The 17,969-nt window shown below is 46.3% G+C and overlaps 2 protein-coding genes across 4 annotated transcripts; both read left to right on the plus strand.

The window, feature by feature from the left end:
• The first annotated feature begins 233 nt into the window (after positions 1-233).
• LOC122387917 (ras-related protein Rab-7L1-like) lies at positions 234-5,650 on the plus strand. The gene is made up of 5 exons (XM_043378569.1): positions 234-743; positions 1,029-1,241; positions 4,542-4,723; positions 4,866-4,990; positions 5,120-5,650. The coding sequence occupies exons 1-5, from the start codon at positions 554-556 to the stop codon at positions 5,313-5,315; spliced, it is 906 nt and encodes a 301-aa protein (XP_043234504.1). The 5' UTR covers positions 234-553; the 3' UTR covers positions 5,316-5,650.
• Positions 5,651-9,956: 4,306 nt separating this feature from the next.
• LOC122387919 (ribitol-5-phosphate xylosyltransferase 1-like) lies at positions 9,957-17,249 on the plus strand. Of its 3 annotated transcripts, XR_006257713.1 has the most exons (8): positions 9,980-10,009; positions 10,879-10,923; positions 11,055-11,083; positions 11,396-11,541; positions 13,986-14,135; positions 14,498-14,712; positions 15,081-15,245; positions 15,460-17,249. XR_006257713.1 is itself a non-coding variant. In XM_043378576.1 (7 exons), exons 2-7 carry the CDS (start codon positions 10,918-10,920, stop codon positions 15,863-15,865), a joined length of 1,248 nt encoding a protein of 415 aa, XP_043234511.1. In that variant the 5' UTR covers positions 9,957-10,009; positions 10,879-10,917; the 3' UTR covers positions 15,866-17,249. The 3 variants fall into 3 exon arrangements, 2 of the variants coding, with proteins under 2 accessions (XP_043234511.1, XP_043234510.1); XM_043378576.1 differs by having other exon boundaries at positions 9,957-10,009; positions 10,879-11,083; XM_043378575.1 differs by lacking the exon at positions 9,980-10,009 and adding an exon at positions 10,378-10,405 and having other exon boundaries at positions 10,879-11,083.
• The last annotated feature ends 720 nt before the right edge of the window (positions 17,250-17,969 follow it).

Raw genomic sequence — 17,969 nt, forward strand, 5'->3', positions numbered from 1 at the left:
TTTTGGATCATTCATGTTAGCCATTTTAACATTTTTACCTCTAAAAAAAAACAATTCCACTTGGACGAAGACAGCCGGAGTTCTTATTCCATACAAGGCCACGTACATTGTCCAGTAATCGAACACACTGATCGTTTGATTGTAAAAGCAAGGAACCTACCCGACCGAACTATAGGGTTGACAACCCTAATCCCCTGGGTTGACATGCGCACAGACACACACACACAAGAAGTGAATAAACTGTTTGTTGCTGTATAGCCGGCTGCAAATCATCCGCGCACAATAGTGAGCAGCCTGGAGTTGGGGAGGGGCATGTTTGATAACCATACCTGCAGCTGAGGCAGCGGGCGACCGCAACCGAACCGCACACCCCAGGCGCCGGTCACCGAAGAAGCCATAGGTGGCCGACCGACGCGCCGGGCTGTCACAACAGATCAGCTCCGCACCAGCGGACAGCGCACGGGTCAGGGACCGGCGTCGGAGCACAGCTCAAGCGGGTCAATCAGCACCGGAGAAAGCCAGACGGTGTCTTCCAGAAGTCGCTTGCTCCAGGATGGGAGAGCGGACACGGCTGCGACTGGTGTTTTTGCCGTCCGTGGCCCGCGATGGTGCCGGCGAACGTGCTACGGCTAGTCCCCAGGAGCGCCACCTCAGCGCCGGCTGGAGAGAGGAGCTCTCCGGGTCGCTGGAGCCCGCCACGCCCACCACGCCCAAGGAGACCACGGCACCCTGGAATGGTTCAGGTAAGAATAGGGCCTGATCGTGACTCGGAAAGCTATAAAAACGGTGTCGGAGAAATGGGAGGAGCGTGATGAGCTAAGCAACCGCTCAAACGCAGATCATCGGGGAATTTAACATATTTCCGTGTTTCGAAGAATCAGACATTTTTGCACCAGATTCCCATTCAGCCATCCTAAGAAACAGTACCAACCAGTAACGGTAACCACTAATTGCATCCATTGTTCTTCAAAGGGAGGGAGGATGCTGCATTGCACCAGTAACGTGCCGGCCGCACTGTGGTTCTGCAGGTGAATATCCCCGTCCGAGAGGACTGAGCAGCGCCCCGTACAAACTGCTCGTGCTGGGGGACGCGGGCGTGGGAAAGTCTGCTATCGTGACCCGGTACGTTGCTGACAAATACCAGCCGGACCGCGAGGCCACGGTCGGAGTGCGAACATCGACCAAGACCGGGGTGCAGCTGGAGGAAGGCGTCTTCAACGTCCAGATCACAGAGCTTAGCGGTGAGCGAAAATGGTTAGGTGGGGTGAGGAGAGATTCGTTCAAAGGTGCAAGTGTGATAGTGCACATCGTCAATTAAAACTAACTGCTAACGTTTTAAACTAACGAATTAAGGTCAAGCTACACGGGAAACTTTTTCGGTTTTTGATTTTTCGGTTTTTCGCTTTTTCGGTTCGATTTATCGCTTTTTCGCGTCGCTTTTTCGCTTTTTCGATTTATCGCTTCGTGGCTTGAGTTTTTCGAGTTTCGTTGATTTTTGTTTAGTTGTAACGCGCTGTGCAACCGCCAGCTCTTTTTATTTTGTTTGCAACCAGTGCAACGCTTTGGTCGCAGATTTGCCTTTGGGGCTTTAGGGGTCTGTTTTGTTGTCTATTTTAACAGATGGAAATTACTTAAACTAGATCTCGTCTGTTTTGTAGTAGGAAGTTGGCTTGACTAAACTTCCAGCAGCTCGGCTACTAACCGGCGCCCCGCTGGGACTCCTGGATTTCCACGCCCTGCTGGTAGGGGGAACACCCCTTCTAACTTGGCTCCTGAACCAGGTAGCGACACGCCGTAGGTGACACTTGAAAGAGCTAAAAAATAAGGAACAAACTGCTTCGGACATTTTTAGGTCAGGTGTAGGCCAAAGGGCAGGTCACCAAAGGTCATCGAAGGTAAAACGTCGCCAATATCTATAGGTCAAACTTCGACAATTTTCGACAAATCGGTCCATAGCTCAGGAATGGATAGAGCTATAGCGCCGCGGAGGGGCGCAATCAAACGTTCTTTTAACGTTCTTTCGCTAGCATGTCCTCAGATTTGACATAAGGTCCACCGTTTATCCTGCAGGGGCATAAACGTTCAAAAAATACGATTCTGCAAAAACAGTTTTTCCGCAATAACTTTTGACTCTAAACTTGCACGAGCTTTCCTTCACCAGAAACGTGTTTCTCCGGTCGAGACGCATCGAATGAACTTTAAGCTAACTGGAATGGTCTAGGTCATGACCTGGCCGGAAAGATCGTGATGCATATCAGTCGATTTGTACACTCAGAAAACACTTTAAGAACATTTTTGAATAAAGACTCAATTGAGTGCTGAAACAAGCCTCAAATGTGTCTGATTTAAAAAACGGTTTCAGTAAGGCTTCCTTTTAGGGCTCATGTACTTTGAGCCAGAATACTGTGATTCAAGTGAGACTGAAATTGGGGATCGGGCTGAAAACTGGTTTCATAGTGAGACTGATTTTAAAAGCTTGACACCGATAATAGGTACTGCCTGAGATCTGTTTCTGCAATCAATGGCGTTGCTCAGAAAGTATTCTCAAAATGTGTGGTCTGTTTTGAATAGGGGACATTAGCCCGAAAACTGGTCTCTGGGACCGAAAATGGAGAAACTGTTTTCTCAGTGTATCGTCCAGTGGAACACATCGAATGTGTTTTCATCGCTCTATATAGTAGCATGCCTTTATCGAAATTTATTACCGAAAATTGTACATACCTTTCGCGACCTGATATGACCTCATGGCATAACAAGGGGTCACGGGTGCCATATTCCGGTTCATTGTGTCATGTGTACCTACTTGCATAGGCGGGAACAGCTGGAACATTCTGGGTGCAGAAATCCAACCATCGCCCGTGGAGCAGGGGGGGGGGGGGGCGGGGTTAGGGAGCGGCACCGGGTATCTTGTTCTCTCTTTCTATTTTGGAATGTATATCGCCACCGATATTAGAAAACGGTTTCATGCGGGGGGCTCATTTCGATCTTCGAGGGGTGTACTGTACGACGTCGAAAGGGTATCGGAGCATTGCATTTTGAAGTTTTGATGTCAATAATTCACCCAGTACAAGGGGCCTATTCGGGCCTGTTTTCAAGATACCGAGCTAAAACTTTCTAGAGTGGGTCATGTGTATGTGTTCTATCACATGCGTTCCGTTTTTTTCAATGTTATGAAGACAAAGAAGCAAATGACTCGAAAGATGGGTAAAAGGGAAAATATCCTGAACTCATACTGCATGTGAAGTAGCGTTGATGCGAAAAGGGGTTTTTGCTTCAGATTATTATGGGTGCAGAATGCACTGTCGTCACCTATTCGATTATTATTGTGGGTGCAGCGTATCCACTGCACCCATGGTTCCTATACGCTTCTGTGTACTTGTAACCTGAGAGTGTTTAGAATGACGCTCGTTAAAAACGCCTTTCAGTTTTCAGTTTCTAGGCAATGGGGGGGGGGGGTCGCAAAATTGACGTGGCCTTGGGTTACCGATATCGAAATTATGTGATATACATTTTGTGCATACTGCTACTCTCTTGAATTGCTGAAAGCTCCAAAGCCATCCGTTACCTGGTGTAGCAATGATAAGCATTGGAACATTTTCTGAGTTGGTCACTCTGACCACCTCACCAGGTTACCTAACCTGGTGACCTGACCTTGAGAGACCTTAGTCCTGAAATTTTCATAACATGTGTAAAAAAGGTGCTTGATAAGGTGTGCCAAAAACAGTGGCGCGAAACGTCACCTTTTTGAGATATTAGCGATAAACTGCAGGTGGTGTTCAAACACCGCTCCCTCAGCAGGGTGCGGCTAGAAGCATGATGAACAGGTTTTACAAAAGATGAAATAAATACGTGCATATATCTCGCATAATTAACCGCTATTCAATCCTTACGTGGATAATATGTGTATACCTACACTGAAATACTATTGAGCGATTACATTCCTTCCTTTCCATTAGGAGTACCGAAATGTGAATCGTCGGAAACATGCATCAGTATTACCACATCGTCACGTGCTGAAGCCGAAAACCTCAAAATTACTTGGAAAAGCTGATTGTCGATCCAAACTATTGGGTTGGACGAGTCGCTTCGTTTTTTCGCTTTTTCGTTTTTTAGAGTCGCTTTTTCGCTTTTTAGAGTCGTTTTTTCGATTTTTCGCGTCGCTTTTTCGAGTTGCTGATTTCGTTTTTTCGGTTTCGCTGCCGTGGAGCTACACCAATGTTATCAAGTGAAGCTGATCGTCTACTGAAGCCGAAAAAGCGAAAAAACGAAACGAAAAACCGAAAAAGTGTGCCGTGGAGCCTGTACTTTAGACGTTAGCAGACGAAAACTAGCGAATAGGCGTCCCGAAAATGTAGCTGGCAATGAAGGGTGATATTATCGGCTGCATGAAAAACGGGCACAATAGCATCGAAGCTACCAAGTCGCATGACTAACTGTCGGGACACCGTTCTGGTAGCAAGTAGCAACTCAGCGAGACTGGGCGACTCATGTTACATGCGGCTGACCATTTTCCCAAACTCCCGGGCCCCGGCTCCCTTTAGCCGAGAGATCGTTCCAGGGGCTGGCGGATGCGTTTTACAAGGATGCTCACGGCTGTGTGGTGGTGTTTGACCTGGGGCAGCGACGCTCGCTGCGCGGCGCTCTCCGCTGGAAGCGTCACATCGACCGTCTGTGCAGCCTGCCGGACGAGCAACGTTTCCCGAGCCTCTTGCTCGCTAACAAGGTGACTGAAGCGTGTCCCTTTCAACCTGTGGTGGGTGCTCATATGCTGATGCTTGCTCATGAGTACCTATTGCGCATTGTTCATGTGATTATCATGCTAACGACAGTCTTCATCATATAACATTCACGGCTGTTGCTTCCAGTGTGACGTCACTGGAGGCCGTGACGTCACCCAGTGGGAGGTGGAGGACGTGGTCAAACAGGCCGATTTCCTCACCTGGATCGAGGTCTCGGCCAAGTACAACTTCATGGTGAATGAAGCCATCGGGTGAGAACGATGACGAACGGCTAACTCATCGCATCACTGTGACTTGTAATCCTATTTACCGTGTGATAGTAGTGGAAGACTTCCCTTCAACCCTTCCAGACCTTAGACGCCCCTGTCCCGCGGCCGCAGGTACCTGCTGCGGGTCGTGCTGTCGCGAGCAGGTCCGCCTGGCGTCGACAGCTCCGTGCACCTTACAGACCCGGATGATGAGCCGCCACCATCGCGCTCCTGCTGCGGCGCTGGCGCAGGGTCACAAACAAGGTCGAGGTCAAACGAGAGCCTCCTGGCGTCACGAGGCTCGTCAGATCAACGCAAGGAGCTTTAATGTCCTTTCTCAAGCGCCTAGGCCAACGGTCTTGGCTCCTGGACGCTTAGGTGCGAAGCCAGAAAAAAAAAATTAATGAAAAATACGCGTGCATCGTGGGGGTGTTAAGTTTGCAATGCATATACCAAACTCAAGGCTACTTCTCAGTCCTGTAGCTGAGAAGAATGTGCGGCCATGTCATGGTGGAACTCTGTATTGTGCAAATTGCAACTGACACATGAGCTGTGTCAGTGTGGATTGCGATTGATTGCAAAGGAGTCTAAACGCCTGATTCAACATGCCTCTGCAAATAATGAAGGGAAGTGCAAACACAAACATAAATAAATACCTACTTAAACGATGTTGCCTGGTAAAAAAACTTTGACAAATCTTTACAAATCTTTGACATTTAGGTATCCATGCAATATGCAGCGCATAAATCATGAGATGAGCTAATTATAGGCACAACAGTAGCGATTGCAATGAATTCATGAGCACTATGAGAAAAGCCACAGCCCATCGACTCATGATGGCGAACGTCGGAAGCTATAAGGCAAGACAATCAAGACATTATTCCGACCACTCACTCAAAGCAAACCCCCAGCCGAAAGTCACCCCGGTCACGAAGTGTCCGAACCAAGGCTGAAGGCAGTCCGAACGGTCCGAATATACTGCCTTGGTCCGAACCCCGAACCATCATTCGTCGTTCCGAAGTATTGGCCACTCCACCTGTATAAATGTCCCCGGCCCGTATTCGTATAGCCTGCAGGTCCGCTGAAGTATGCGCTGAAGGCTTTGAGGACTGAGGAGGCCGCTCCCAAGTCCCAGATGTTCTAAGCTCCCGTCCTTTCCAGCACGCGGACTGAGCCGAAGACTGCAACTGAGACGATCAAAGGGCCTTGGATCAAAGCTGGATCAAAGTATGAAGCAAAATTCCCCACGCAGATTACTCAGAATCAAGATTCTTACAGATAACTCAGAATGGCGAATGCTGAGGGAGTTCTATAGCCTTGAGGCGAATGCTGCTTTACGGAAATCCATGGGAAACCTCGATGCGGGCAAGGATGCGGGCCTCCTCGATGCGCTGATTCCGAAAATGTACCTCTTTAAGGTGGTATTTTGCACCGCTAACGAGTTAACGGCCAATTAACATCTTAACGGGAAACGGCGGGGTCTTTCGATTTGGCTGAAAATCAGTATACAGGGCCTCCTTGATGCACTGATTCCGAAAATGTACTTCTTTGGGGTGGTATTTTGCACCGTTAACGAGTTAACGACCAATTAACATTTTAACGGGAAACGGCGGGGTCTTTCGATTTGGCTGAAAATCGGTATACAGGGCTTCACCAATGCGCTGATCCCGAAAAGGTACCGCTATGGGGTGGTATTTTGCATCGTTAACGGGTTAACGATCCGTTAAAATTTCAGCAGCATATATCGATTTCAGCAGCAAATTTTTTGGGTCTTTCGATTTGGCTGAAAATCGGTGTACAGGGCCTGCTTGATGCGCTGATTCCGAAAATGTACCTCTTTGGGGTGGTATTTTGCACCGTTAACGAGTTAACGACCAATTAACATTTTAGCGGGATACGGCGGGGTCTTTCGATTTGGCTGAAAATTGGTATACAGGGCTTCCACCATGCGCTGATTCCGAAAAGGTATCGTTTTGGGGTGGTATTTTGCTCCGTTAACGAGTTAGCGATCCGTTAACATTTCAGCAGCATATATCGATTTCAGCAGCAAATTTTTGGGGTCTTTCGATTTGGCTTAAAATCGGTGTACAGGGCCTGCTTGATGCGCTGATTCCGAAAATGTACCTCTTTGGGGTGGTATTTTGCACCGTTAACGAGTTAACGACCCGGACCAATTAACATTTTAGCAGGAAACGGCGAGGTCTTTCGGTTTGGTTGAAAACCGGTATACAGGGCCTCCTCAATGCGCTGATTCCGAAAATGTACCTCTTTGGGGTGGCGTTTTGCACTGTTAACGAGTTAACGACCAATAAACATTTTAACGGGATTTTCGATTTTCCGATTTTCAGTCAAATCGAAAGACCCCGCATCGAGCGGGGTCGAGCGGGGTCAATCAGCGCATCGAGCAGGCCCTGTACACCGATTTTCAGCTAAATCAAAAGACTCCGCCGTTTTCCGTTAAAATGTTTATTAGTTGTTAACTCGTTAACGGTGCAAAATACAACCCCAAAGAGGTGCATTTTCGGAATTAGCGCATCGAGCAGGCCCTGTACACCGATTTTGAGCTAAATCGAAAGAACCCGCCGTTTCCCGTTAAAATGGTAATTAGCCGTTAACTCGTTAACGGTGCAAAATACCACCCCAAAGAGGTACATTTTCGGAATCAGCGCATCAAGGACTAAGGAGGCACTGTATACCGATTTTCAGCCAAATCGAAAGACCCCGCCGTTTCCCGTTAAATTGTTAATTGGCCGTTAGCTCGTTAATGGTGCAAAACACCACCCCAATGAGGTACATTTTCGGAATCAGCGCATCAAGGAGGCTCTGTACACCGATTTTCAGCCAAAATGAAAGACCCGCCGTTTCCCGTTAAAATGTTAATTGGCCGTTAACTCGTTAACGGTGCAAAACACCACCCCAAAGAGGCATATTTTCGGAATCAACGCATCGAGCAGGCCCTGTAAACCGATTTTCAGCCAAATCGAAAGACCCCGCCGTTTCCCGTTAAAATGTTAATTGGCCCTTAACTCGTCAACGGTGCAAAATACCACCCCAAAGAAGTACATTTTCGGAATCAGCGCATCGAGGAGGCCCTGTAGACCGATTTTCAGCCAAATCGAAAGACCCCGCCGTTTCCCGTTATATGTTAATTGTCCGTTAACTCGTTAACGGTGCAAAATTCCACCCCAAAGAGGTACCTACATTTTCGGAATCAGCGCATCGAGGGACGAGGAGGCCCTGTATACCGTTTTTCAGCCAAATCGAAAGACCCCGCCGTTTCCCGTTAAAATGTTAATTGGCCGTTAACTCGTTAACGGTGCAAAATACCACCCCAAAGAGTTACATTTTCGGAATCAGCGCATCGAGGAGGCCCTGAATACCGTTTTTCAGCCAAATCGAAAGACCCCGCCGTTTTACGTTAAAATGTTAATTGGCCGTTAACTCGTTAACGGTGCAAAATACCACCCCAAAGAGGTACATTTTCGGAATCAGCGCATCGAGGAGGCCTTGTTAACCGATTTTCAGCCAAATCGAAAGACCCCGCCGTTTCCCGTTAAAATGTTAATTGGCCGTTAGGCGTTAACTCGTTAAAGGTTCAAAATACCACCCCAAAGAGGTACATTTTCAAAATCAGCGCATCGAGGAGGCCTTGTTTACCGATTTTCAGCCAAATCGAAAGACCCCGCCGTTTCCCGTTAAAATGTTAAAGGGACCCTCCCACCTTAACATTAGATTTGAGTTGAGATAGCCAAAATGGGGTCCCTGGCTCACAATTACCGGTTTCGGCACTCACAACATCGAGAAATGCCTTAAATCGGAAATATTGAATTTCAAAATTGCAGCATTTTGATTCAGAGGGGCTAATGCATAGGAATACCCCTCTGAATGTGTGACGTCATCGCAGATATCTAACGATTTTTAAATGTTTGACTAAAACATTTTGTAGCACGCGGTGGTATATGCTGCTTTGCGCGCAACAAATGCCGCACTTTCAAATAAAGTCGCTAGGAACAGCGGAGATCCAAAAAAGTAAACAAAAGTAAAAGTCTAATATCTTGAAAACCGGTGAATATTTTTCGATGAAATTTGGTAGATATTCGTTTTTGCTCTTTCTGAACCGAGCGACATCACTTTCATGCCAATTCATTAACTTTTTTGAAGGTGGGAGGGTCCCTTTAATTGGCCGTTAGGCGTTAACTCGTTAAAGGTGCAAAATACCACCCCAAAGTGGTACATTTTTGGAATCAGCGCATCGAGGAGGCCCTGAATACCGATTTTCAGCCAAATCGAAAGACCCCGCCGTTTTCCGTTAAAATGTTAATTGGGCGTGAACTTGTTAACGGTGCAAAATATCACCCCAAAGAGGTACATTTTCGGAATCAGCGCATCGAGGAGGCCTTGTTAACCGATTTTCAGCCAAATCGAAAGACCCCGCCGTTTCCCGTTGAAATGTTAATTGGCCGTTAGGCGTTAACTCGTTAAAGGTGCAAAATACCACCCCAAAGAGGTACATTTTCGGAATCAGCGCATCGAGGAGGCCTTGTTTACCGATTTTCAGCCAAATCGAAAGACCCCGCCGTTTCCCGTCAAAATGTTAATTGGCCGTTAGGCGTTAACTCGTTAAAGGTGCAAAATACCACCCCAAAGTGGTACATTTTCGGAATCATCGCATCGAGGAGGCCCTGTATACCGATTTTCAGCCAAATCGAAAGACCCGCCATTTCCCGTTAAAATGTTGATTGGCCGTTAACTCGTTAACGGTGCAAAATATCACACCAAAGAGATACATTTTCGGAATCAGCGCATCGAGAAGGCCCTATATAGCAATTTTGAGCCAAAATGAAACACCCCGAAATATGCTGTTGTGAGGCTGATATTCGTTGCTGCTGAATTGACAGACGTCGTGATTTCATACAATAATCAAAAGTCTTGATCCATCTACATATATAGCGCGACTGCCACGAACTATGACAAACAAATTTGTAGAGTATCGAGAGTATCCAAATCATTCAAATTGAAAACGTGAGTATTATGTCGATTTTGTTTTACGAATACCGATATTTTGCCTCTGAATCGATGCTATTTTCTTGATGAACAGCTAATGATATCAGTTGATGTATTATTGTATTATCATATTCACAAAAGACGAATCAAAATCGAATCAAATGGGATCAGCATTGTTGATGCCTGATGGTATAATAAAATTACAATTTCAATTTCAATTTCGTGTATTTTAATGGGACTTGTGGGATAGTAACTGAAAAATGTGTCTTTAACTAAAATGTCCAGTTATATCATACAAGCTTGAAACTATGAAGGTGCTGTATTTGATGATGATGATTTGGTGTTTTATTAGGGCGCACCAGCAATAAGGCCATAGAGCGCCCGCCCACATCAACATCAACATCAACATGAACTGTCATTAATATCTTATTTAACTTAGAGACATTGAGAGATCCAAGCCCAAAGGCTGTCACTTGTTCAATCCTCTCAGAAGATTTAAGAATTTAGCACTTGGCCTGTTTTGGTTTATTCACATTGAATAGTTAGTTTCTTGTCAGTTATGAGATTTTTGGTTGGATGTCACCCATAATTTCTTCTCTGAGCTATTGCAATCAATATTTCATCAATATAATCAATATTTATTACTTGCAATGCAAGTAAGAAATATTGTTCTTAAATAAAAGCAAACAAAGTCAAATCTGTTTTCCTTTGAACTTTAAAAGGCATATACGTGGACAATATAAAATAAAAATAAGCAATTAGCTGATGCCTTATCATGCTTCATTTTGATTTGAATATTGTTATCAAGATAATTTCTTTCGTCTATGATGAAGCTGATTCTATTTGTAAAGATATTTCCCTTTAAGTTAACAATGCAACATTTTCAGATTTTTAGTTGTCCTGAATGAAAATAGAATAACTTTGAGATGAAGGTAAGAATATCACTATCAGTACTGTCTGTCATATTTTTTGTTTTATATCTTCTGCTTACAATGTTAATGGCTAGCAAATATTTAGTGTCTGAAGCAAAAAAGGATAATTGTGGACAGTCTTCACCTTCAAGCTGCACCCCAGATCCGAGAAAACAAAAAGGTAAGTAATAAAATGTGAGTGCCTATTTTTAGTAAATCTAGTTATGTCTAGAAACCAATATGTAACTGGTGCATATAGGTTTAGGTGCATATTCTAAAGCTAAATAACGAACAGTGAAATAAGCATCTCCCTGAATATCAGATGACAAATTATTACCTATTTGAATGAGCAGGTGATTAATAATCATCATTTGCCTTTTTTTGCAAATTTTAACAATTATGCTGTGTATATACTATATCTAATTTTAAGGTTAATTTCTTAATTGCCCTTGTATCAATGTAAGCCATTTTAGATCATGATTTTTTTCCACAGCTGAAGAGGTGTTACCAACATCAGTGGTTCAACCCTCAGAAGCTGGTTACAATCCATCAGAAGATGAGATCAAGCACATTGAGATATGGAGCAAGGCGGCCATTGGGTGGTACTTCTGGAATAGCATATTCAATGCCAGACTGCAGGTGATTTAGTCAATTATTGGTCAAGCAGTTTTCAGTTACTTGGGTTAAATGGGTTTTGCACTGACCACGTGAAGGTTTTTACAGAAACAATAATAGGCCCTGTAACGTAGGTACAATGTTGGACCTCACAATGGTACCAACAGTCAACAGGTTACTACTCCAATAATACATCTGGTAACTTGGAATTCATCTTAACCCTCGCCCAGTGAGGGAGGGCACTGCAAACGGCGGCGCGCAGCGCCACCAAATTTGGTATACCATACCATCTGGGGCAACCTTTTCGCACCTATCCTGAAAATTCAGGTTTCAGGTCCCAGCCTTTTCAGCGCAGGTCGCCAGGACACCAAACCGGTACAAGGTCAGGGTAAAATTGGACTAATTAAGCGGCGACTGAATGCCAGGGTTCTTCGTTGATAGCGTGGGTATTATGGCACGTAGCGCTACCAAATTTGAGACAGGACTTGGAACATCTATTAATTACTTGACCTGGGAGTTTAACATTCCAGTGACCTGAGATCAGGTCACATGGTCACAAAGACCAGTACATTGCCAAAATGACACTAAAATTGCAATTTTGTTCACGAAACCTAGAGTCTTTCATTGATTTGATTCAAACTTTTAGGATATGCTTAGCTCACCGAGTCCATCATATTTTGCACCCCAGTTTTTTCAAATTCGGTTGACCTGAGGTCATCTAGAGGTCATCACAAATTAACCCTCGCCGGCGCAGGGTTGATGCACCCCCCCCCCCCAATGTTTTCGCGAATAACTCGCGTAAAAAGCGGCCGATCGCGACGGAACTTTCAATACCCTCGCATTGATCAATTTTACACCTACCCTGAAAATTTCATGACCCTGACCCGAATGACCTTTGACCTGTGACCTACTTTCCGAGACCATGTTTGGCCGGAATCGCGATTCGGCGCATGTCGGCTCGCATTAGCCGCTCGTTTGCAAGTTTTTCGTGGTTTCAAATGTTCAAACATGTGATTTGATGTTGTTCCCATGCATTAGGGTGGATGTTGTCAGGTGAGGTCATCATTGACCTTTGGTGACCTCGGTTCACTTTTTCGAGTTTTACATGTTTGTAGGCTAGTTTTTGGAGCTGAATTTGAATTTAGCAACCATTTGAACATTTACGAAGTAGTTTTGGTGCATTCGTAACATGTTACAAAGCTGTCAGAGGCGGTTGACACGTACTACGAATATCTGTCACGACCCCTACCGGTTGACCTGACCTGACCTGACCCGACCTGGTCTAAATGCTTAAAGACATCATCTGTGATCAAAACTAGCACGATATTCGTGACCAGCACACCGAAAACGCCCATAGCAGCCTTATATTACGACTTTCTAACAGGTCCCGATTTTCCCGATTTTTGGGTCATTGACCTGACCTGGAAGGTCAACCGATGACCTAGGACCTTAAGATTGGGTATCATCGGCTTCCTCTCGTGACGGGCAACACGCTCATTTTTCCGCGAAGCTCTAACTTGATCAGGGGCCAAACGCGAGGGGGGGGGGTCGAACCAACCCCCCTGGTGCCGTCGAAGGGCGCAAAATGGCCTGTGCCGGCGAGTGTTAAGGAAATTTGCCCGAATGTGTCAAGATGAGATTTTTGTGCTCTATTGTAACGTTTTTGTATTGTACTACCTTGATTTACATCTAGTTGGTGTTTGCAAGCTGCAAGAACGCTTAGGTCGGGTCAACTAAGGTCAACTAAGGTCAAACTACGTTTTTGCTAATAACTTGGCACACAATGAGACAAGAGCTTCTAAAATTGTGTCATTGTGTTCCTTGTGCTCAGGCGATTTGAATGATATGAAATATGATGCATTTTGATTGACTTAAACTTCATTAATTTATTTTACTTAATTTTTAAGAAAATTTAGAGTTTATTGAAATTGGTAACAGAGTATGTCATTCAATGCGCACGAGCGTACTGAGTTCACTGGTGCTTTTATTTTTGCTCTATCTTTACTAGATGAAAAGTTAAAACTTAAAAGCGAAAAACTTTTGACATATTTTAGCGACATTTTTGCACTTATAACCCCCAAAACCTTCCTAAATATTGACTTAAAGTCACAAAATTTTCACGAGGGCGAGACCTTCTATGGGCCCAACTACCCTGTAATTTTGGCGTTTCTAAGTACCATAGGAGTCAATCGCTGGGGGGGGGGGGGGGGCCTACCAATCCCCCCGCCCTCGCCGTCCGTGTTATTGAAAAGGCCCTCGCCTGGCGAGGGTTAAGGATCATTGACCATTTATTTTGTGCATAGAATTTTATAATTAAAAAGTGCAGATAAATTGTTTTGCTTAGATCAATCAAAGAAACTACTGGCTTTTTCTGTTGGTTAGAGTGTTGGAGGCAGCTGCAAGGCAAAGTGGCAGTCAGAGCATGTTGGTTGATAATGATATCATAATAAACGTTGTGCCGTCGTCAGGAGAAACCTGGCGAGCCGTGGAGCGTGGGCTCGCGCCGTTTCTACAAGTACACCTTCACATTCCGGCATGGTCCCGGCGTGGTGCCCAACACAGTGCCGGCCGATGTCCGGTACCTGGTGCTCATACTCAACGGACGCACCGATGAAAAGGTCAGCGCCGAAATCGCCAAAGTCACAAACACTGGGTTATGTGCCTCACGATGGCCAGAATTATAGGGAATCGTGTTGCTTAATTGGATGTGCTACAAGATATTACGCGAGTGATACGTGTCGTTGCCTATTAGTTGTAACATTTATTATTCATGTACAATATACAATATGCATGGTTATATATTACGACATCGTAATTTCATAAGTTTCACCTGACCTCTGCATATCGTAACATATTCATGCTTGTTATTTTCTTGCCTGCTCGTCATCGTAACCCATTCGTACTGATTTACCGTCCCCTGCACTATACCTGGCTCAACCGGTCTCACTCGGCTCCCCCCCTCCCCCCATCGCTTCACCAGGTTCGGGTGGCGCGCCAGTGGCTGGACCTGCTGCCCCGCCTGGTGCTTCTGCAGCACACGGCCGTCGTGCTGCACGGCAGTGAGTTCTGTAACAACACCTGGATCCGGCCGTACCTGCGCGCCCACGGCGGCCGCGTCGACGCGCTGTTCGTCGTGTACGATGACCCGGACGTGAATGGCGAGGACGTCTTCCAGTGGCCGCTCGGTGTTGCCACGTGAGTCACGGCAAGATGGTGCGCACGGTGATGGGGAGACGGTGACGGTGCGGTGACGGCCACTCACAGAGGGGCCAGTGGCTGAGTGTCGCCAGTGTTTGCGTCTCTGAGCCTCAGACGGTCTTGCAGGATCCCTTTTCGTCATTTTTTTCTAATTGATCGTGTATTTTGAGATCTGTATGTAAAAATACAGCTTAGGAAGTTAAAAAGCTACGTTAGGGTCAGCTAAAAATTTGTGTTCCCCTCTTGACTCGCATTGCTGGAAACCCAACAATGGCTGAAAACATATCACCTTACTGCAGCATATGTAGCAGAGGCAGAGGTTCCTTCGGCTGCTATCGATCCTAACCGCTCCCCGCCCGCCGCAGGTACCGAGGTTTCCCGCAGGGCCCTTACACGATAGACGTCAAGTCGCCACGGCCGCACCGCTGCAACTTCTTCGGCACCGTGTACGCCAACTCGTCACGGGAGACGCTGCTGAAGAGCCTGCTGTCCGTGCCCGACCACAGCTGCCTGCTCAAGACGCGGCAACAGTGAGTGAGCGAGAAGAGTTTTGGCGTGTGTTAGGCTATTTGAGGGATGTGTTTTGCAACATTGGAAATGTAGGGACGATGATTCGTGGGCTTTACATATGTATGGAATACATTTGTTATTTTTGTACGTAAAACAACGTAAAGCGTGATGAGTGGAAAGAACGGTTTAGTGACTGTAGCGTGTAACATGTCTTCCCTTCCCTGCCGTCCACAGGTGGACAGAGTCTGAGACGCACCAGTCCGCCTCCGAGTACGTGGACGCCCTGCTGCAGTCAGACCTCACCCTCAGTCCGGCCGGCATCAACCCGGAGTGTTACCGGCAGTACGAGGCGGCGGCGCTCGGCTCCGTGCCGGTGATGGTCGCGGACGAGCCGCCAGTGGGCCGGTGTAGGCCGGGCCCGGGCCTGCTGCGCCGCCACGGCGCCCCGTTCCTCTGGCTGCGAGACTGGCGTCATCTGCCAGAGCTGCTGCGGCGAGAGGCGGCGCTGACTGCGCGCCAGCGCGCCGCCCGTCGCCGCCGCCTCCTCGCCTGGTATGAGGACTTCAAACGGCGAGTTCGAAATGAGTTCATCAACGTCATTGTGCGTAAGTTCTTCCATGGCGAGGATGGTAAGGCGTGATGTGATCAGAGTCTTAGGGGTTGAAGGGTGTTATGTGGTTTTTGAAACAAGAGGTGCTTATATTGTCTGGAGAAAACGTTACGTGATAGGAGGGGTGGAAATAATGCGTAGCTCATCGTAGACGGTGCTCAAACTTCTATAGACTTTATTATGTGGCCAGTGAGTGCATTCTGCTTCGATGTGGTCTCATCCAAATGAAGCCGGTGCATTGTTTTGTCATTGTTCCCTGCAAGTTGTTTATGTGTAAGGAACCGATTGTGGATATTTTCTATTTGATCAATTGTAATACTAATGTGAAATCCACTCAAAATTACCCTAATCATTCTTTGTATCACCAGACATACTTTACCATAAGTATCGGAACCGTTTAAATTCGAACTCTTTCACATTGATAGTCAATCTTACCAGTTCAAGCACCGCGCTTGGCTTCTGGGTAACGTTTGCTGAGATTCGCATGTGATACGTCAAATGACCTGGGTGTTTAGGATAAACGAGGGTTGTACTGGTGTTGACGTATGTCGTGCAGTCTGTGCCCTGATGTGCCCGCACCCATGTTCTTAATTGTGATGAATAATTTTATGGGACAGGGAAAATAGTCAAGTGTAAGCCCGGTGGGTAACCTTATTATGGGTTTCGGTAATATTTAGTGATAACGGGTAGATATTGTGTCAGCGACTCATCAGGCATTAAGATAGGCTGCGGTAATGTACTCATCACTTACCATCACCATATGTTTTGAAAATGCTGGTGGATTTGCGATCGGCTCAAGTCTTGTGTCCCCATCAACCCCATTGATTCCCTGGATACCCTCGGGGGAACTGTGATAATATGAGGCCAACGTTTTTACTCCCAGTCATTTGCTGTGTGACACGCTTAGCCCTAGTGTCAGCGTTGCGTTAGCGTGACACGTAGCTGAACCGTGGGTTTCATGTTGACTGTGTAATGTGTGTTCAATGCAAACATGTTGCTTTTTCCCATGGCGCCGGCGACAACTGTTGAGATGGATACCTTGTCACGGTTTGTTGGGATGCCGATTTGATAAAGTTTTCGATACTGTGACTAGTTATGTGCTTGAACTGGTTTTTGCTCGAAAATCGTGAATGCGCTTCATTTTGTGACGATGTTTCAATGGGGGCAATATTCTGTAGTGTGGAGACATTTGAACCATCGGCTTGGCACTAGTCAATGTTTTACGCGGGACGTGAACTTACTGCAACATTCCCCATTTAGGTGTTGTAATATTTACCATGACATGTGCCTTTTATGGTAACTGTGAGTAACGTATGGTAACGCAGAGGTTCACGTTGGATTGAGCATCGCATGTTTTAGTGACCCGTGGAAAGCCTTTGGTAAAATACGTAATACAAATTACCGAACCATGTCATACACGACTTTCAAGAGCGACCTTTGTCTTATTCAAAGCAACAGGTGACCGAGCGAGTAGGGATACAATTAGCACGGTCATCGACGCCTTTATTGCAAATCAGGAACTCGCCGTCTTTTTGTCAACCACGTGCCCAGATAGGGGAGCCGCTATTCTGTAACCCAGTAACGTTTACAGGAATCCGTTCGTCCTGTCGATAGATCAAAGACCGGTCGTCTTCTCGCTGGACGCCAAGTCAGCCGCGACAGAGCTGTAACGAAAGTTCGATTCAGCACGAGGAGCTTCGGTGATTTGAACTCGAGTTGATGCATTACTCAGATGACCCATGAGTCTGTATCTAGTTCGTCGTCGGCATTTATTCGTCTCATATCGAATTATGGGCTGTTTTCTTTTTAACAACTCTATGTATTATGAGACGTCCTACTGGATTTTGCGGTCGGTTTCCCGTCCGGTCACCCGGACACTTAGCCGCTGGTCCTGTCACTGCCTCTCCATACTTCTTTTGTCTAAATTAACCATCAACGTCCCTCTTCTGCAAGTAGTCTGAACCAATCGCCAATGGCTTTGTCCACCTAGCCCGGTGGCACTCCCCTGTTCATAGCAGCGTGCCCTGCTCTAAGCAATTGAGCAGGAAGCTAGCCTCTCGCTGGCTCCAACCCGAGTATTTATAGCGTGACATTGAAGCGACGTCGTAGCCAGCGCCAGAGCTGGCATCGCCAG

Source organism: Amphibalanus amphitrite, unplaced genomic scaffold (assembly GCF_019059575.1).
Source record: "Amphibalanus amphitrite isolate SeventyFive unplaced genomic scaffold, NRLGWU_Aamphi_draft 000303F_arrow, whole genome shotgun sequence".
NCBI lineage: Eukaryota > Metazoa > Arthropoda > Thecostraca > Balanomorpha > Balanidae > Amphibalanus > Amphibalanus amphitrite.